Source organism: Lepisma saccharinum, chromosome 12 (assembly GCF_977018435.1).
Source record: "Lepisma saccharinum chromosome 12, izLepSacc3.1, whole genome shotgun sequence".
Classification (NCBI taxonomy): Eukaryota; Metazoa; Arthropoda; class Insecta; order Zygentoma; family Lepismatidae; genus Lepisma; species Lepisma saccharinum.
The window spans coordinates 68,518,116-68,540,562 of record NC_139240.1 but is presented as its reverse complement, the minus strand read 5'-3'; the positions used below and the strand labels follow the sequence as shown (position 1 = coordinate 68,540,562).

Below are 22,447 nucleotides of genomic sequence, written 5' to 3'. Positions count from 1 at the left end.
AGTTGGATTATAAAATGATGCTTGTGCTCAAGAACATCAGAACTTACAGCGCAGAAGAAATAACTTGGCAGTGACGTCATCTCCCACCTTCACCTCTCCTTCCAGAATCGAAGGCTCATTCGCTAGAGCGGACGACAAGGTGAAGTGCAAACCAATCGAAATCATTCCGAGAGGGGTGATGCAGGTGTGCAAACCCCCACACTGCTACATTAGTCTAACAAACCGCAGCTACGAGCGAGGGATTGCAGGCTATTTTGTTTCTTTGTTAGGGAGTTGTTGTTTTTTTGCTGGTTTTGTCATTGTTGTACAATGAGCAGTGGAGTAAAAAAAGGTAAGCCCTTGCACAGCGAGGCAAGAGAAATAGTTTTCAATGTGTATAAGTACTTTGATTGCGATGAAAACAAAACCACAGCTGTTCACAGAACGTCCGTGGCGACAGGTGTCAGTGAAAGATCTGTGTGGAGAATTTTGAAGGAGAAAGACAAAAAGTGTTGCGAGTGCGAGCGGGAAACCTTTTTCAACGGCGGGCAAAAACCGACCGAACGCCCAGCAACGTGTCACAAATCTGGATTCTTTTGATGAAGCAGTCGTGCCCCGAACAATCCATGATTTATACACGAAAGGCATAACTCTGTTATTGCGTGACAATGCTCCGTACCACAACAAGTTAGTGGAAAAAATCCCAACATCGAACAGCAGGAAGGATGAAATGAAGTCGTGGCTGTCATCTCACAATATTCCGCATGCAGAAGGTTTGCTGAAAGTCGAATTATATGAAATAATTAAAATAAACAAACATAAAATAAACTTCTAGCAGTGCTAACATTAAATTGAATGTTGTAGTTTGCACCGCGATCTTTAATGCTCGTACCCTTACTCGTGCCATGGTTCCTTTCATAGTAGTTGGCAACGCTGACTTAGCAGGGAGTGACGTCACTGCCAGGTTATTCCTTCCCGGCTTTTTTTTTTTTTGTAGTTAGTGCGTAGTTAGAGATCGGTTAGTTCATGGAACTCCCCAGCCTAATTATTGCCTATTTTTGTGGGAGCAGGAAAAGGTTTATTATCCATTTGCTTTGACTCATCTCACCCAACAGGTCACTAGGTGTCGGGGCTTGCCCCGACTTGATATTTTCCAGGAGATGAGGCCTCTTCGAAAAGATTTATTATCCATGCTTGTGCTCAAGAAAACATGTTTATTCACGTTTCTACATCTTATTTGAGAAAATTGTTGGTGTCAAACTTGTGATTGTTGATAGATAAGCATTATATACAGTAACCATAAGCGTCGCCACAGATTTTTGCAGGGGGTGTCGCGCAAATGATAAAAGTTGAATAGTAGAAAAGTAATAAGTATTATTGCTACGGTTATAAATGTTATTATACAATAATAAATATAAGTTAAGAAAAATAAATTTTATTCGAAATAATAATAATAATTATTATTATTAATAATATATAAATGGGTAGACTCGATGCACCAAACAAGTGAGCCCAACTATTTTCTAGTAAAGGGTGGACCATATTGATGGGACACATTTCAAATGGATATGTGGAGCATGTAGGAAGGAACATTTATTACCAAATATATGGAAAACACTGCCAAGGACGGGAGTTTTGCACTGTGTTCAGTGTTTGAAGATTACATCCCTGAGATGGACACCACCTGGACGAGAACATTTGTTAATACGAACAGAATGACACCGTCATAGTCACCACTGAGCGGTACAACACGATGCTGCGAACATTCTTCATATCCGAAATGAGACGGCTTGGCCTAAGGGACATGTGGCTGCAGCAGGATGGTGCCACTACTCATACAGCAGTAGTGTCAATGACAATCCTTTGACGACACTTCCCGGGACGGCTCATCTTGAGATTCGGTGATGTCCATTGGCCATCCAGATCCCCGGATCTAACTCCACCGGACTACTTCCTGTGGGGTTACCTAAAGGACAAGGTGTACACCACAAGGCCCACTACCATCAATGAACTGAAGGACAACATCCGAAGGGAGATAGCGGCCATCCCTGCGCAAAACAATGCTGAATATGACTGTTAGAGCCAAAGAATGTTCTCGTCAAGGTGGTGTCCATGTCAGGGATGTAATCTTCAAACACTGAACACAGTGCAAAACTCCCGTCCTTTGGCAGTGTTTTCCATATATTTGGTAATAAATGTTGCTTCCTACATGCTCCACATATTCATTTGAAATGTGTCCCATCAATATGGCCGACCATGTATTTATTTTGTTTTTTATGCAGTTAGTATCTGAAATTCATTTTGATATTAACTTTTGCACGTCTCGTTCAAGAAAACTTTAACTAACTTTAAATGTTAGGGGGATTTTTTTTTCATAAAGTTTGTTCTGTGATCTCGCACCTACAACTGTAATTATTAGAATTGTGAAACCATTTGTTGTTTGGTTGAAATCGTAGAATATAACCTTGTTGCTGTATTTTCCACTCAATGTTTTCGATCCAATGCAGTTTTACTTTAATTTTTCTGTTCGAATACTAACTATATGAACTTTATTTATGTTCTTAACAATAAGAGAACAAACTTTCGGTTTCTTGTATCTTTAAATGAACGATGTCAATTTCCAGGGGGGGGGCACCGACCCGTCCGACCCCCCCCCCCTCCCGACTCCCATGACAGTAACGACGAATAGCTGACCTCCGTGGAGGACTGGTCTGCACAGTCCCTACGACGCCAGGGGTTCCGCAATAACTTACATAAAATGTTGGCTGGCATCCCGAGACAGTTGGTTTTCTGTATAGTGCCCCTGAGGGGGACTGGTTATATTAATGTACTGCCATTTGGGGGCCGTGGGTCATAATGTGGGTCACCTTGGGAACACTGGCTACCTCTGGTTCACCTACCTTATTATTTGAGTATCATGGACCGCCTACTCGCCAGATACAACGCCTTGTGAATATTTTTTTGATTGACTGATTGAGATTCAGAAGTAATCAAGAGGTCCCGGGTTCGATACGCGGTGGGGCACATAGTTTTCCCGATCCCAGTTCAAACTGAAGGTCCACTATATCTGCATAAAGTGGGCGTAAACACATAAAACGAGTTTTGTAACGATTCGATATAAAACTGGAACAGAATCGTTGGTTCTTTACCACTATTTTTTGCCCTCTGTAGTAAATTCAAACTATACGTTAGGAACCGCATTGGCACGATACTAACGTACAGCCAAACTGATTTCTCTCGAAGCGAGTTCCCTCCGCTCAACTGTCATTGATTTCCAAGATTCGCGCGTTGAGAAACGGTCAAGGCACTGCAGTGTTGCCAGTTAGCAAGAGCTGAATATCGGCAAATCCATACGTAAGGAGTAGGTATAGCCAAATCCGTTATCAAATCTGTTCTATCCCGATATTCGAATTCTCCGAATATTCACATCCGGATTATCCGTTGCATCCGAGAAGGATGTCGGATAGTTTGAAATCCGTTATCCGGATTTTGTGGTAACTAATGTCTCTTTTATTTCGCTTGACCATTACATGCAATTGTATTGTCAAGTTAGTGGAATGTTTCTAGTTTTTTTTAACTGCAGCAACTGGTGTCTAATAATAAATGGTAGGGTTCCTTACTTACCGTGGTTTATGTGAATTTCGGAAATTGTCGACACGACTGGCGTACACAAAAGGGCGGGCTGATGGGGCTATAGCCCCGTCCGAAATTTTGAGAAAATCAAAATTTTCAAACGAAAGCAACTAAGAACTCGGGAAAACTATAGTGGTAAATAAAAGCTTACCCTTAAAATAAGCACCGATTGCCTCTTATGAGAGTGGAAAGTTCAAAATATAAGAAATATCTTATTGTGTATATCCACCTTTACAATTCCAGCCAATCCCGAGAAAGAATTCTGCTTACTCCAATGATTGGCACAGTGGTTTTTTGCGTGAATATTCTTCGCGAACATTGACAATTCGTTGTTCCGACACTTTGTTCTAGACATCTGGGACGAAATTTATAGTCGTGAACATATAATTCTCTCGCACATTTTGCACGTCAGTATAGATGAATGTCCACGTCGCCTTGTCGAGCATTTTGTTTCTGGTACATAAGGCCATCTTTAGACGAAAGCATTTTCCTTAACATTTACGCCATGACCAAAAAGCTACCGTGTAAAGTGAAAAATATTATGGCATTTCTCAAGGAGAGAACCCGTCCTATTTCCGTAGCATTTTTCGAGCATACCCAATCAGAAGCGACCTCTAGGTCACGAGTGAAGTTGTAGTGGCGGCCGCGTGAGATGTAAACAATGTATCACTTCACATTTTGAAAAGCCGAGAACTATTCATCCGAGAGGAATAACGTTTCGTATAAAACGTTATTAGGTATAAAACAATGGTGCTGCTTAAATACATACTTTACAATGTTTACTGTACACGTATGAAATAATATTTTAGTTGTTTCAAATGTAAACACCATGCACTCAGCATAGATGGTATAACTCAACGCGCCTTTCATGCTGTATATGTAATACATTGTATTCGCAAAAGCTAGCCGAAAAGTTACATTAAAAATGTTTGCGTGTAAAGTTACAATCTGCTATAAGATTTTTGGAATAATTTACATAGCATTTATGCTAGCAAAAATGCTAAAGGAAATGCTTTCGTCTAAAGCCGGAGTAAGTCTCGACATATTTTATTACAACAATTAAAAAAATGATAGAACAAGGAGGCACAACAATGATTTCATTCCAGCCCCCCCATCGTAAGATCTTCCTCCCCGAACCAGTCTTAAGGCGAGGAGGAACAATTTCCCCTAGGTCTTTCTCGCTGGGGCAGCTGCTGATCACTGTTGCCAACTTCGCTCTTTTGGAGCCAGATCTGGCTCTTGCGTGCACTCGTTTGACTGAACTGTGGCACCCGCCCTCTGCCCCACTATGATGCCACCACTGGCTCCGGCCCATAAATAACAACTTTTGCCATGAGTGTACATTTTGCACGTGACGTGATATTCGTATAGCTATGGGCTGCGTCACCCACCTCTTCTTTCCTCCCCATGTATGTTTATATATAGCGCTGTGGCTAAGATGAAGATGACAATTTTGTTATCCGGGAACCCTTTATTTTCGATTTTATATTAACATCATTGGATTATTGAGATGGGTGATGCCGCCAAATCTAAGCGGTGAAAACTAAGAATAAATTGCCATCACTTTAAAGCTAACGGTAATAGCAGCACCCCCACCCATCTGACAACTAAAATTACCCTAGTAGGCACTTTATGCAGCCTTCGTTAATCTAGCTCCTTGAAATTCCTCTTTAGCTATATTAATGGTGAAATTTAGCTCTATTATGCACATCAGGTTTGGCAACACTGCCAGGATGGCCGTAGGAGGCAAGGAGAAATGCACTAGGCTTATGGGACCATTATTTTATTCGTTCTCTCGGGAATATCAAACATCCGATGACGTAGAAAAGTACATGGACGGAAAAAGGACACGTTGAACTATGTCATAGTACTAGGAAAAGTCGAAACGCCCATTTGATGAGCCGTAACTTGAAGGTGAAGTTGATGTCCCATAAAGAATACATGGGATTCGGTAAATACTAATTCATCATATTTTTCAAAAATCGTATAAGGCTTAATAATCAACTTAGGAAACCGCTTTTACTTGCCACATGGGGAGAAATTCATACTCTTCATTTCTGGCAGAGATCTTTTTAGTAGCATTGCTCATTCCGACGATATTGGAATAAATGCACGCGTGGTGCGCAATTGTCCCTCTTCGCCTTAAATGATTTCGCACTGGATTGCTCCTCGATCGACACATTTTCGTTGAAAGCGAAATCTCTCAGAGTTCACCCGGTAAATTGTGCGCACCTGCCCACCCTGACGCGATCACGTGCCTTCACCAATGCCGGGCAGCAGGAGATTCGCCAGTCGGCAACTTGTCAGCCTGGCCGTTACATCTCCCAGTGCACCGTAGCCCGGAGGCTTGTTACCTGCGCCTGTGATTGGTATGGAGGACCCGCGGAACAATTGTTAAGAATGCTGATTCTGCAAGACAGGTGACGTAACTTTATTGGCGTATTTCTGTATACTTTTTATACTTCCGGGGATTTGATTTCTCGGTCTTGCATGCCGGCAGTAGAAAACTGATCATTATTTCTTCATCACTGTGTTTATCATTTGGAATTATGAGGTGGTCTAAAATAATATTAATAATAACTTAAAACTGAAGGCAGGTACACAGTCAAGGCCGCCCGCACGATTTTTTTTTCAGAGTTGGGGGCAGCAGTGCTTAAAGTTGGGGAAATGGTGGGGTGATGCTCCCCCCCCTTAAAGAATTCTCATAAAGCATCCCCAGTATAAGAATAAATTTCATTGCACTTAAACTGATGCCTTTCACAGCACCCCTCGACTATGTTTTCACGCTACAATTTCAGGATTTGAACATAGGCGTGCGCAGACCCTCTGATTGGGGGGGGGGGGGGCAAAAGCCTTGATGAAAGTTCAGTCGGGAAAGTAAAACCTAATTTTATCTCGCTGTTTAAGTTTTATTGCATCGATGTGTGTGTGTGTGTGTATATAATACATGCATAATCAATTCATCCGCCCCATAAGAAACCAACAGCAAAAATCATATAAATTGTCTCTGAAATGTGCACGCTCCTTTTCCTCCAAACAATCGTTCATGCATTTAAGAAAACCCCGTTTAGCATCAGCACTTCTCTCCCTGGCAATTTACAATGCATTACAGATAAGAAATTGCGAGCACAAGAATTTTCAGATCCAATTTTTTTTGCAAAATTAAAACAATATTGATTTAATACACAAAAATTACCATGGAGCGCCATGGCATTGTTTTTTTTATTTTTTTTTATTTATTTTTTATTATATATATATAGATCATCGGCGTCCAGGGCCAACCCGGAGCTACAGCTATGAACTTGACAAGACTGCAAGAAAAGCAGATATTGCCCCCCTAAAATTGATTTCCGTCCAAGGTTGGGGGACAATGCCCCCTGTGGTTGTGCCACGGCACTCTCCTTTCCCCGTAGTTTCTTTAAACTTTCGGCTTGAAAATACTTCATTTTCTTTAAGAGTGTAATATCGTTTAATAACGGCGATAAAATTCATCTATCCTAAATTTCGATTGATTGAATTGTTTTTTTTTTTTATTTTACTTCGCTTTTTGTGCCACTTTTGGCTAATTTGCGAAGATGGGGATGAGTGATGATATGATGAAATTGATGAATGGACACTCACAAATATCCCTGCTCAGGTCGGGATTCGAACCCAGGACCCCTGCGTCGCAGCGCGATGTGCTAACCACTCCGCCACGGGGCCGGCCCTAAATTTCGAGGTGAAAATATATTATAGGGGCAAGGATGTCCACATCTCCCCCTTGGAAAACGTATCAACATAAAAGTGCATTTTCACATAATAATTTACATTCATTATTATAATGGGGATGCTGGATTGCGATAATTTAAAATTCAATAGAGGTTTTTTGAGGGGGCAACACTATTATCGGGGTAATATGCCCCATGGTAAAAATACCTTGCTTGTCCCTCCGTGGAAAAATCCCCCCCTTGCTCCCCCGTGCGCACGCCTATGAATTTGAATTGTATGAAGTTTTTGTAGATAACTTGGGGGGGAAGGCTAATTCCCCCGATACCCTCTGTGGGCGCCCTTGTTCGCAGTGGTCTTCTCTCCTCGATGAACAGCCACTGTACGAGGGCAGTTGTAGTTTTCTGCACAAACCCTCCCCTTTCCTCTAGAGGTTGTGTCAATGGAGGAAATAGGCGACGTGATTGGTCACTTGCAGGGTAGCCTTTCCCAGGCGCTTGAAACAGCCAATAAGACAACCTTGAAATGTTCCCGCGCTCTTGTACTGTTGGATGCCGGGAATAATGCCGACTGTGCTAACAACTGAATGATTTTGTAGCTATAGCTCAGTGGTTTCCAACTTCAAAAGGTCCGAGGGCCAAAATTATATCCAGCAGTTGATAGGCGGGCCGCATTTTTTTTTTGGGGGGGGGTATTAAAAATTACAAAAATTTGTAAGTACTGAACTGAAAATGTAGTACTTTCGCATGACCTAAATTTCTAAAATGAGGCAATAAAACAATGGAATTACAAATCAAAATTGTATAATTACAATTTATTTCACAGAAACCCAATACTTATCGATGAATTGAAAGAAATTAAAGACACACCATACAAATAAGAATCCTTCATAGTAAGTGTTCAATGTGAAAATTGAGCCCGATCTGCTTCTTTTATTAAAGTTGTATTTGAATTTCTGTATTTGAAGCAGATGAAGCAGTGATGAATCTGCCAGTCTGCTTCTGTAGCGGTTCTTGATGAACTTCATTGAAGAAAAAAACACTTTCACACGTGTATGTGCTGCGGAACATCGATGTCATCCTTTGCCCAAAACTACGAAGGTTTGGAAAGCATTCCTTTGAAAGGTATTTGAAAAACTCTGGCCCCTTTTCTTGCCTAGTTTGAAGGAACACATCGCCTTTCAAATCACACAATTCAAGTTGGACAGAAGCTATTTTAGTTTTCAATCTTACGTTTTTTGGAGATATTGCTCATTTCGATATTTGCACAAACTTTAACAATCAGTCACAGTACAATCCGAGTTGGAACACTGGAAATCTCTTCGTACTTTGTGCGTAGTAAAACAGACCTCTATAGCGCCGCACTGGATTTGTTTCTAAACACAAAGAGTGAAGCCTTCGCGGAAGCGGCAGAGTTCATTCCGCATAGCGAAGGGGTGGAATGCATGGTGTGAAGAGAAACTTACGTCACTTTAGATTCTTCTGATTACCATTATTGACTGCAAAATCAATTCTACCTGTGATATTGTCTTTCTTCACAGAGCATCCGTTCCTTCCGTAAATAAAAGAACGTATTTTAATAAAAATAAATAAATTTAATGTATTTTGCAAACTGGCTTCGCGGGCCGCAGAAAAAGGCAACGGGGGCCGCATGCGGCCCGCGGGCCGCCAGTTGGAAACCCCTGCTATAGCTTATACAGCTTACCATCCCAAAACAGCCTGCATCTTTTTTTGTTACGCTGCACCTAAGGTCCCTTTAATCGTCTGGGAAGTAGAACGGAAAATGCCTTATCCAGTCAATATTGTTCCACATTTTTCCAATTTCATGATGCTAGCTGGAAGATTGCGGAAATTTGCACAGAGGAGGTGCTGCCACCTCTTGCTGTTGCATTGCTTCTTTTGCCAATCAAAGTTGAATGGCCTCACACCTTTGTGATGGAAATTAAATAAATTGTCGAGTTATTTTTAAACTTAGGCGAAATATGTAAGAGGCATTTTTCAGTTACAAACAGGGCTTTTAGGCATTTATAGTTCGAGGCATTATAGGTCATACAGAATTTCAGTAGAGGGGTGCTGTGTACATGAAACGCAAGGATCTCTAAATATCATATGTCTAGGATACAGAAAAAGAAAATAGGTATGGAACTAGAAATAGTGATTATGCATCTCACCATTGACGTTGCCTCCAAAAATTCATGTGTACCATGCACTACTACTAATAATACACATAAAAGTAATGCTCAGGGACTGTACTTTTCACCAGCTGGACCTAAGAACCTTTTTGGTATTCAATAAATAATATATTTAATGTTCTTCACGTTAATGTCCTTGGTAGGACAACAGTTTGTATGCAAATTTTAGTAATCTTAACTGGACGGAAGCTAGATAATGAATACGTGCTATAATATCTCTATTCTTAAATCATCTTTTTACCTGTTCATGTAATAATAACAATAAAAATAACAATTATGAATTGACCAATAATATTAATAACCTATTGATTATACATTTTATTGTTATTATAATTACAACATAATAATAATTGAATTGGCCTGCGACAAAACGGTTATCGGGGTGTACTATATGGAAGAGCAGGTGTCATTTGGGTGCTTTCCGAGAAGGTTACCCTTACCCCCACCCCTTTATTCATATAATGAATGTGCTTGAAACATATACACGGTGGTGCAAAAGTATGTTGACAGTAGTATTGTTCTAGTGTGGAAGGTTTCTCTCCACTTCCGGCGCACCGTTTCTGCATTTTCAAATTCAGTAATTCTTGAATTCTGTCCTGAACTATTATGAGTCACCAATCTGTAAAATACCACAGAAAGATTGTCAACCTATTTTTGCACCACCCTGTATAATCTTCAATAATGATAGTAATGGCAACGTAAGCGTAGATACAAGAAAAGTGGATGAAGGAATCTCTCTCTATATGCTTAAATATCGACAGGAGAAATCTAAGAAATTTCTATTAAATAATAAGAGTACAAAACTGAAGAACTGCATGTAATATTAGAGAAAAACTTTTTTCTAGTACACGTATTTATAATGCTTTAAAGAATTATTGAAAACGTGCTCACAGTAAAAGGGTAAGTATAAAATACATTTAAAAATGCTTAGTGTTCTACAAAGATGACTTGAAACTAGAAGGACCTACATTATGTTCCAGTTGTCTTAGTTATTTGTATTTTTTTATGCAGAGTGTGTTTATGAGTATGCTTGCTAATTAAAGATTTGTTTCCTTGTAGGACCATTCAGGATCCTGCCGGCCAACGTCTTACTTGGTACAAACCACCATTGACAGTTCTTGTCATTAAGAAAGTTCGTGATGCATCTGTGCTTCAGCCTTTTGTGCAGCTTGTCAAATGGCTAATAGAGGTATGTACTGTATTTTCCTTTCAGTTGTACAGCTTGTCGTATATGTCACTGCGACAGTCAATCTGTGTCACTTGTATTAAAGCTGCTTCGATCTGGCAACATTGCTACTACAGTGTTTTACTTTAACCTGTGTAGCCATCAGTCATCGTACGAATCAAGCTATTTCCCAAGTAACCAAAATTGGTTGGCCCAATGTTGGGTCAACCATACTGAATACTTCCTCATTCATATGGTATCAATGTTTTCAAGGCACCATACCTTCAAGTGGTAGCACAAAAAAAAATCTAGAGTGTACTTAGTTTTCTACCTTTCATGGAATTTAGTGTGCACATAACATTGTTTAACCACCATCACAAGAATATCAGTAAGAATGTTCTTGTTCTGCTACAGCTAAAGAAACAAAAAGAAGCAATTCCCAACACATCTTTCATCCATGGCTGCTGACAAAGGACTGGTGAGAAAAGCTTCTACTTTCATTAACAAAATATTATATTGCTAGTATGTGCTGTGACTGAAATATTCGAAAAGAAACACTGTTACATATCACTAATTTTACACTCTAGAATTTACAGACGAGAAAGCCATTTTTAAAACTGATTTTGACTCACTTTTCCATGGTGGGCGAATGTTGGCCCAACGTAAGGTGAAATTCAATTTTTTAACCAACGTAAACCCATACCTTTCCCACATAAAAACTGCAGTTGGCCCAATGGTTGTGGTTACTTGGGATAGTATTCTTGCAGAATAGAAGTATAATTTATAGTATTAATAGTATATGAGCCCATAATGCTGAGTGTGGCAGACATTACAATTGTGTAGGTGCAGATATTTTGAATAAAAAAAATAATCTTGACCTGGAATTAAACCGATTGCTACGCGTGCCAATCCTATAAAAACTAGGCAGTGTGAAATAAGATAAAAATTAAACAACTGAGTTAATGTGTATAATCTATAACTGGTTCAATTGGCAGAGAATGAGCAAAGTTCTGGATTCGAGTCCTTACTGAACCATATTTTCCCTGCAAATTGCTTCTTGTGTGCATATGTGTTACGTTTAATTTTTAAAAATGTGTGAGTGTAACATAATTCACGGGGTCTACCAGTTAAGAAAGTCACGAAATCAACAAGTAGGTCAAGAAGTCAATAAAAAGACAAGAAATTATACTTGTGGTCATGAATTTTTGCTATCACAATGACTGATTTAGTTTATTTTACTTCACTTTTCTGCCTCTTTGGCTAATTGCGAAGGTGAGGGTGAATGATGGTAAGATGATTGAAGGGACAATCACAAATATACAGAGCATTCATCTTAACTGGCCTTTTGGTATGGGTTTTCATTAAATAAATATTTATTGTCTTAATTTATAATTTCTAACTTTACATAAGTAAGGATCATATCAATAAAGGTTAAGGAAAAAATGAGAAAAAGTCAAGAATTTTGGATTTGTTATTTTGGTAGACACCATCTAATTTCATCCATTAATTAATTATCTAGGTTAGTAATTTCAGTAGAACACTAGTATTAAATGACATCTCCTTAAATGCAGTTTTCATACTGCAGTTATTGTTATTATTATTATCATTCTGGTGTACACATACAACTTCAAAATAAATTACTCTAATTTATATTGTTACATATTTATTCATGACTTGGAAATACAAACCATTCATTCTCTTTCAGGAAAAGCATATGCTAGTGCATGTTGAACAGTCTGTGATGGACGACCCGTTGCTACTTAACAATGCAGGCTTCTCTTCAGTGAAGAATAAGCTAATGACCTTTAGAGATGGGAAGGATGATCTCACGGATAAAATAGACTTCATCATTTGTTTGGGTGGAGATGGAACGTTGTTGTATGCAAGTCTTCTCTTCCAGGTAAGCTATAGTGAGAATTCTTCATTTTATTGTTAATCACTTCTGTATCGTCTACAATTTTATAAGATATGAAGTGACTTGTAGCCAGTAGTCTGTATATTTATGAATCAGTAATATCAATAATATTTTTCATGATTATGTTAGAAGATATTTTTTTGTGTTTTGTGGGAAAATAGCAAAATATGAAGAAATTGTAAATATCGAGCATGTTGTGTTCAATTAATACTTTAAGTAAACACCTCTTGTTTCACAGGATGAACCATTTAAAATGGCAGAAAAATTAACCATTATATACAAGAGGTTAATATAAACATCTCTGAGATGCTTGTTGTAATATGAGTAGAAAGGATGTAAGTTTTGAGAGAGTGGAACTGTACAGACTTCAGCCACATGGCGGTGATAACATGCATGTAACACTCGAAAATTCCTCATGTTATACAACATACACTGTTGCGGCGTGGCCACCATCTTTGTCAACCATGCACGCTAGCACCACACGGCTAAAGTCTGCAAACCTCCACTCACTCGAAACTTACATCCTTTCAACAAATTGCTCAGAGATACTTACTTTAATCTTTAGGCTCAGTCAATAAATAACGAGTCAGAGGATATTTCACAGTACTTACGTAACGAACCTCAGAAGTATTGTCCGCCACTGTTCAGGCATTTATCCCATTGTGAGACCAGTCGAAAAATGGCATACTCGTAGAACCTTTGGCTGCTGTTGGAACCAATTGCTCACATACTCCTTGACGTCATCGTCCGATTGAAACTGTTGTCCCCGCAGTGCTTTTTTGAGTTCACCAAAGATGTGGAAGTCACACGGGGACAGATATGGACTATAGGGGGCATGGCTCAGGACTTCCCACTTGAATTTTTTCAGACATTCCTTTGTTGCGTTGGCCGTGTGTGTGGTTTAGCGCTGTCGTGCAATAGGATGACACCACAAGAAAGGTGACCGGGACATTTCCATTTGATTGCCTTCCTGAGCTTCGTTAACGTTTCACAATACCGCTGGGCATTGCATGCTTCAGGAAATTGACGAGGAGCGGTCCCATGCAATCGAGGAAGAACGAAAGCATGACGTTGCAGGCACTAGTGTGGAGGGTCTCGAACTTTTTTGGTGGAGGGAAAAAACAGAATGACTGGACACGGCCGCTGCTCGGTTACCAGCCTTCGCGCATATCTTACCAGACACGTAACGCCATCTAGCATGAATCAGTATCGTCACACCTGCACCTCCATTTCTGGCCCATAGACTCATTTCTAACTACCGTAGTTTTGGTGTAATGTCCTCTGCCTCGTTATTTATTGACTGAGCCTAATATATAACGGTTTACTGTTCTGACATCTTAAATGCATCAGCCTGTACAATCTACTACTAGCTGTTCAACACTAGTCACAGTAGTAAGTGATGTACAAAACTGCTTATTTTTAAAGGTTTCATCTGAGGTGACGTGATTAGCATCACACTCTGTCTACGTTGAGCCGAAGTTGTCCCCAGGTTCCTATTTCATTAGAGACTGGACGAACACCACAGCTATTTTATGCAGGGACACTTTCAGATCACCCCCTCACCCATGTCAGATGTCAGAGCGACAGGGTTCTGTAGGTTGAGAAAATAAAATTCCTTTGTAATTCTTAACTTCAAATGCATATTAAATTATTCATGTGTTAGCAGATTGTCCATGATATAGATGTTACAGTCGTAATAGAAATAATAATATTAATGTTTGTGTCTGCTGTAAATGTGTCTACAAGTCTCCATCCTTATATTATGCAATGATGCATGTAAATTTTTGGATTATATTTTGAATTCACTATATATTTGTACTTATCGCTATCAGTCAAATACTTGACATTTTTTGGACACATTTTGATGAAAAAGTAGGTTTGTTTGTAAATAGTTCTTCTTACACTCCACCGGGTTCGAATCCCGCTCGGGATTGGTTGTTTGTGAATGTCCATTCATCAATTTCATCACTCATCCCCATCTTCGCAAATTAGCCAAGAGGCACAAAATGCAAAGTAAAATAAACTAAATTGATCGATCAATCTTACACTCCACCATAAGAATTTACATAATATGTTTTTCTTTTTCTTCCAGCAATCTGTACCACCAGTGATGGCTTTCCACTTGGGATCTCTGGGTTTTCTCACACCATTTGAATTCGATAACTTCCAGGAGCAAGTTACAAATGTATTGGAAGGTACAAATAAATATTTGATTATGATTTTTAAATGTTCATTACATGCAGTATTTAGATGTGCTCATTTGTTAATATTTTATCTTTAGTTTAATTTTGTGTATTTATATTTGTATTTTCAAGTGTTTTCTGCTACTTTTGATTAATAGCGATGATGAGGATGAGTGATGATATAATGCAATTGATGAACGGACATTCACAATGAACATCCACGCCCTCGCTGGGATTTCAACCTGGTGGTGAGATCGAAACTCAACCTCTCATCCAATTTGATTTTCTGTATCATTAATTCTATATTATTCAAACTTCTCTTTTTCCCTAACTCTATACATTACAAACATTAATTGCAAGTGAAAACAACAGCATTAATATTAATAGCAATATCGGGTATATTGTACTATTATTTTCCATTGTGCAAGTGCAATCTTTGGGCCCGGCTGTGGGATGCATGCAGGTTCGAGTCTCCTGGGGAAAGCGTAACAACTTTTCCTGAGATTTCGGCCTGTGTATGGGACCAGTGGCCACCCACCATTGTGAGCTACAAATGAGTAGCATAACCCGGTCATGGAAAGCGTACAACAATGACGGGGGTCATCGTGCTGACCACACATCACCCCTTAGCTGTTTGGATGATCTCCCACCCGAGGCCGGGAGTCTGTAGGTGGGCACTGGCTCTCCCAGGTTGTTGCACCATGGGTTATTTATTTTTAGTTCACAATCATTAGTAAAAATTAATTGTAAAATGTTCCATTAAGTGCATGTGTAGCAAATATTTGTTCTGACGAAAATTGTACCATTTTCAGGTCATGCAGCTCTCACGTTGAGGAGCAGGCTTCGGTGTATTATCATGCGCAAGGGTGAAGAAACATCGTCTAAATCTTCCACAAATTTGCTAGTATTAAATGAGGTTGTGATTGACAGAGGACCATCTCCGTATCTCTCCAACATCGATCTCTTTCTGGATGGGAAACACATTACTTCAGTGCAAGGCGATGGTGAGCATTTGAATCAGTATTCTATCACAAGAAAGTAGACTTTATATTTCAGCATGTACTGCTTTCTGATGATAGCTCATAACAATGAAATTCTTGAGCTCCAACATACTAAAGTGGTTAGCGCTCTTGCCTTTAGCATGCGGTATTAATTAGATATTATCCACTGTATAGCATTTCTAACTACACGTATTCAGTGGGTCTCCCTATTGGCATAGTAATAAGGTCATTGCCTTGTAATCAAGGGGTCCTAGGCACAATACCCAATGGAGACACATTGCATCGTGTTTTGGATACCACTTTAAACTGTAGGTCCAGTCCCGATTAGCCTATATGTGCATAAAGTGGAATTAAAAATAATCAAACACTACGTTTAGATAGAACATCTCTTCAGTAGTCTTCAGGTGAACAAATTTCTTTTTACCTGTGATTTTACTACAAATCTGGTGTACTAGCCAAGTAACATAACTTGCGTCTATGTTCCATGGAGTAGTTGATTAGTGCATCTGGAAAACAGGGAATTTTGCAGGTCATCTGGAATTTACGTGCATTTTGGAGTCTGCAAAAGAAAAAGTTTGCAAACTGAAGAAGCAGTTCACTTCCGCTTCTGGATTTGGTTCTTGCGATTCCACTCTCAAAAAAGATTCAGTTTAGAAACTTGTTTCTTTCATTCTTATGATTCTCAGTCTTGTGCAAAATTATGGTTCCTTCGAATTTCTTTTTCACTTTGATATTCTTTCTAATATCTATTATTATAAAAGTAAAACTTGCATACCATATATCTGACTGATAACTAAAGTACATTGACAATATGATCATAATTATCAGAAAGGTTGGTGAAGATGAGGTTATCATCTATTATTTTATAGATCTTAGTCTTGTTGGCATTTCCTATAGAATTTTCTACGACAGAAAATGAAAAATTGTATATGGTTTATGAACTTTTTCTGTTTTTATATTGTGGAGATCTGTTATGGTGAAATAATGTACCTCTGTTACCTTAGCCTGAAGGCTAGATACACGTGATTGTAGCACCCAATACATTTGATGCCGATTGTAATTTTCAAATTTTCACGTGTTCTAGTGTGTGTAGAATGAAATTTGGTAAAAAAATAAAAGAAAAATTGTGAGAGTGAATATTCATAATAATTAACGGATTATGTATTTAGTTGAAAAACACAAGATTCAAAAGCAAAAATCATGATGATAATCATGTCTGGAAAAATTTCATTTCTGGACTGGAAAACTTGGAAATTTCATTGAATTTCATAATCAAAAAAACGTAGCAACGCTGTTAGTGCACCAGATTTTTTTGTTAAATCCCCACCACCGCCAAAAATATAGTAGTTCAACTGAAGAGATGTGAGGATAAGTGTAGTTAAAATCGCTAGGCAAAGGATAATGTCCAATGAAGATTGCATGGTAATGCAGAACCATAGTCATTAACATTCAGAGAGACTCTTCCCTTTGCTGTGAGTGATTCCAGGTTCTATCATTGGTAGAGATATCCAAAATCATCAGGACAATTCTAGGTGTTCGGGTAAAAGCACTTAAGGGCATGCGATACAGTCTCCACAGGACTCTTCCCAAGCTCTTCCCTCCGTGGCAGTGTGCAAACTTAGCTCTCTTGGAGCCAGATCTCGCTCTTTCATGCATTCGTTTGGCTGTGAACTGGAACGCCCACCCCCATGCCACACTCTGTTGGCATCACTGGTTCTGGCCCACATAGACCAACTTTTGTCAATTATACATTTTGCACGTGACGTGATATTGTTATATTGGCTGTGTCGCCTCACTTCCTCTTATCTCCTCAGCTACTTCTTTATAGCACCGTGTTTGACGTGAAATTGACATAATATTGTTATCAGGGAATTCCTTATTTTCGATTTCATACGACCATCGGTGGATTATTGAGATGGGCGATGCCGCCGGATCTATATGTTGAAAACTAAGAATAAATTGTCATCATTTTAGAGTTAACGATAATAGCAGTGCCCCCACCCCTTTGACAACTAACATTACCCTAGGAGGCACTTTATCCAGCCTTTGTAAATCTAGCTCCATGAAAGTCACTTTTAACTCCATTTAAGGTGAAATTTAGTTCTTTTATTTGCATAAGGTTTGGCAACACTGCCAGAAGGCAAGGAGAAAAGCATTGGTCTTATGGGAGTATGATTTGATTCGTTATCTTCAGAATATAAAACTCCCGATTGAATAGGAAAAGATGTCAACGGGAAGAGGCCAGTTTGAAGATGCATTTCACCAGTGGAAAAGTCGAGACTTCTATTTGATTAGCCATAACTTGAAGTTGATTCCCCATAACGAATACATGGGGTTCTGAAAATTCTTATTCATCCTATTTTTCAAGCATCGTGTCTGGCTTAATGATCAACATAAAAGGACGCTTCCACCTGCAACATGGGGAGAAATGCATACTCTTGGATACGTGCAGGTTTTTTTTAGTGGCATTGCCCATTCCGACGGTATTAAAATAAATGCACAATTTGTGCCTAACTGTATCTCCTCCCCTTAAGTAAGAAAGTGCAATGTTACAGCAGACAATTGTTTAATCAGAAACGTTACAGACATGACATAAATGTTGAATCATCACTGTTTAGAATCTTTACACGTGCCCAAAATAAAATTATACTTATAATATTTTCTTTAATTGATTCAGTGTGGCTTAAATGAAAGCAATAGAAAATTTAAGAAAGTTTGTGACTTATGTGCCTTTTCCCCGAACACCCTAGAATTTGTCATGTGAGATCCGGACAGACTAAAGTGCTGCAATGAGCGTTTTTCGCCTTAGCGGCAAATAGTTCACATGGGGCACACAGAATTGATAGTTCTTCCACTCGAGCGAAAAACGAGCGAACGAAAGAAATATATTCGAACTCTCGGACCCTATTAGTGACGTATTTCCGTAATTTGTCTATGGTAGTGGGCCCTCCAATGTGGATTGTGAAGTAAAATACGAAGTGAAATTAAAAAATAAATGAATATAATCATCATCTCCATGTTAAAATGTAGTTTTGTATATCTTACCGAGATATGTGAAAATTAAATAGATGATTATGGGCTGAAACTGCTTAGGCTGACATTTTATGTTTGTACGATTATTTTTACATTGAAATGATGTTCGAATGAATGTTACAACTGCATTTTATTATTTGGCAGAATATGATTATCCTTTTCGGTAAGTGAACAATGATGGACATGTACTTGTTGCACTGTGATACGATATTTGTAATTGCTTAGGCAGGTCTGTCAGCATGTGTATCAATTTTACGTTTCAGTCTGTAGATATTGCATACTTTCATATGTTCTGTATTTGAGTCTTACATAATAATATATGGAATTATGGTTTAGAATTGTAATTGCATGGAGTGGTTTCCTTCCACGTATGGGTTTTATGTTGACAGTGCTGCTCATTAATTAGGCTCTGAAATACGGGACGTTGTCAATCATTCCAGTATGAGTGCAGTACGATCGAGCGTGGGATATTCAAACGACTTTGAGCAAGTGAAAGTGATCTGGTGCAGTACTCTAAGACAGAGACATAACTCCTATTTATCAAATTTACAGGAGAGAGGAAATGATGTATTCTTAAGAATATTTGTCTGGCTCTAATAAAGCTTAACCCCAAATAGAGCTCTTGAGAGGAGATATCTTAAACAAAATTGAAATCCTTTGGTTCTCACACAATTAATTGGGGAGCTACTTGCAAGGAATAGTAGCAAAACTCCAGTCTGAGAAGTCAGAATACAGTGGTGATGACATTTAATGCATTCACTACACATCGCCCTATATAAAGCTACATGGCTGGAGTTTAGTCTGAGATGTCATTTTTTTTCATGCAGTGCTTCTCCTCATAGAGAAAACCTGAAAAATGTATGAAGTACTTAAGAATTGCTTTCATTTTTTCCTTTTTAATTTCATTTGGCTATATATTCTTTGTAGTTTCCATTGTGCACACTAATTGTTTGGCTATTTTTTGCTTAAATCTTTGCAAGTTAAAAAAGTACTTTCTCTCGGAAACTGATTGTGATGCCTTTTAACCCTTAAATGCCAGCTTGTGACATTTTGTCACAAGGAGCTTTTTCTCGTAGTATGTGACCTTTTGGACATACTGTGTCTCGGATAATGTTCGGATATACATTTTTTTGAGTTCTACTCGAGTCTAGAGGTATGTAATTAATAATTAGTAAAGATTAATTTCATTATTACTATTGTTTTTTGTTTTGTTTTTTCTATTTATTTTTATTGGTTTCGAAAATATTGATTGCTTTTTCTCAATTTTGGTGTTTCAAAACACACTTTTGGCAATACTAGTACAACCTTCCGACATCCCTGGTGCCAAAAGCATTGGGGGGGGGGAGAGGAAGCCTCCTTTAGGAGATTCACATCTTGGCATAGCCTCCTGCATGGGGGTAAGATGAATTTCAAATTTCATGTATAAAATAGTTATTTCCCCTTTTCTTCTTCTTCTTCTTCTAACTGATTATGGAAAATTTATTATTTTTCCATCAGGATTATAGCCCAAAGTATACTGAACAAAACGAGGTATCATTTGTACCTCTAACGTTCTTAGTCCCAGAAATATTAAATTTCATTTAGAAGCATGCAGAATTTCAAATTTTTTCCCGCTGAAAACATGCTCAGTGTTAGTGTAAATACCTGGAAAATCAGACTCTGATTCTAAGGGTTAACTACTCTCAGGATTTAATCAAGAATGGGCCAGGAAGGAGGGGTCTGGTTCCCCAAAACTTCTACATGCCATCTCCATATTTTCCACAGTTTAGAGGAAATTTCACTTTTAAGTTTAAAAATTAACTTCTTTGCCTGTACATCCCAATCGGTTTCTTATTTTTAGTTATTGTTTCTACTATTATTATTATATGCTCTGACCAATCATTTTTTTTTTTTCAGGGCTAATAGTTTCAACGCCTACAGGAAGTACAGCGTACGCTGTGGCAGCTGGTGCCTCTATGATACACCCTAGTGTTCCTGCCATCATGGTCACTCCCATATGCCCACATTCCCTCTCATTCAGGCCGATCGTCGTTCCTGCAGGGGTTGAACTTAAGGTAAATCTCCAGTTACTTTCTGCATTTATTTGTTTTTCTCTTTGTTTCCTCTATGTATTTCCGAATCAAAATAATATCACAATTTACATCTTCTTTTATGGTATTGATTTCGTTCTCTTAAGGTACACACTCAGGCTTACACTCACAAGTGGTGATAATTTAAGTTCACCTCATAAAATTTTAACCTCTGCTTAAAAGCTAAGAATAATTAGTGATATACATATTAAAACAAGTTGTTTTGAGGAGAGAAAATAATTTTTGGAGGCTCCAGGCCAATATCTTTCTCGCTGGAACATTTATACAATAACTACATACACTGCAGGGTTAACATTAACACAGCAAAGTATTGCTTACCAATTTTACAGGCCCTCTTGCATGGCGGAGTCAGCACAGTGTGCTACGGTGCCAGGGGTCCTTGGTTCGAATCCCAGCCTGGACAAGGGTATTCTTTTTGAGGGTTCCTTCATCATATCATCACTCATTGTTATTGTCGTGATTAGCCAAAAGCAATAGAAAAGCAAAGTAAAATAAAACAAATAAACATCAGATTTTACGGAATAATAGTGTCCGTGGGCAACAGTTAATACCACTTAATGATATAAAGCAAATTTAAAATGCAAGAGCCATTAATTTCGTCGGAGCTAAATATAGACTCTAAAATTGGGCCTTTTTTGTGGACCATCTATATATAGACTGTATTTCAAAATTAACTGTTCTTGTATTGGTGCAAGTCATTTTTATAGACACCACTTTTTCATGCTATTATTAGTCTATGTGGGCTATTGGCTAACAAAAAATCCATTGTTAATGCTTCGTCAGGTCCTGAAAAATATTTTTTTGCAATATGGAATTAGAGCTGCAATGGTGTGGTTGGTAGGGTGTCTGACTGCCATGCAGGAGGCCTGGGTTCAATTCATGGAGTGGGTGTTCTGAGGTCGGAATTTTACCGGCCTAGTCCCTGCAAAAGTGGCTCTGGGGCTAACCCAGCCTCAAATCAATGTGTAGTTGGGGTCAACCCTGGAGGGTAAAGATGGTCAGAGTGTGGTGCTGATCACATCACCTCCAAAATTGCCAAGATCGAGAATATGTAGTGTGGGTGTGACCCCTCATCCCCTAAATGTGCCTTCAAGGCATGGTGCTGCATGCAGGGGGAACCTTACCTTTGGCTTTACCTAATATGGAATGTTATTTTGCGGCAGAGTCTATATATAGATTGTTTTCCTTAGCTTCATTTTCTGGCAAGACTTTTTATAGTTAGTTTTTGCATTATTTACGATGACACGAATTTGCGGTTGCATCTATATGTAGATGATGATTTTTTTGTGTCATAATTCCCTTCAATGTCGCCACAGGGAAGAGGTTATTTTTCTTTTGTGTGTGTATACCCAATCTCAAATAGAATCTTCCTCGTTATAGCAATGTCAGATAGTGATTGGTGACCATATTACTCAGCCAATAATAATGTTGCATTATGTTTAAAAAAAAAAAAGTTTGCTTACGTCCAAAATTATAAAGTGTGATAACTGATAAAACAACCTTTTTTATGTGATGAAAACTAATATTATGAAAAGATAAAACATATTTTTGT

The 22,447-nt window shown here is 38.6% G+C and overlaps 1 protein-coding gene across 10 annotated transcripts in view; it reads left to right on the top strand.

The window, feature by feature from the left end:
- Positions 1 to 22,447, top strand: part of LOC145996192 (NAD kinase-like) — a 208,082-nt gene that overhangs the window by 165,438 nt on the left and 20,197 nt on the right. For all 10 annotated transcript variants that reach the window (XM_083132578.1, XM_083132576.1, XM_083132580.1 and 7 more), the window contains 5 exons: positions 10,568 to 10,697; positions 12,379 to 12,573; positions 14,681 to 14,783; positions 15,584 to 15,775; positions 20,702 to 20,859. In XM_083132578.1, the coding sequence (XP_082988704.1) occupies positions 10,568 to 10,697; positions 12,379 to 12,573; positions 14,681 to 14,783; positions 15,584 to 15,775; positions 20,702 to 20,859 (778 nt within the window). The remainder of the gene's footprint in view (positions 1 to 10,567; positions 10,698 to 12,378; positions 12,574 to 14,680; positions 14,784 to 15,583; positions 15,776 to 20,701; positions 20,860 to 22,447) is intronic.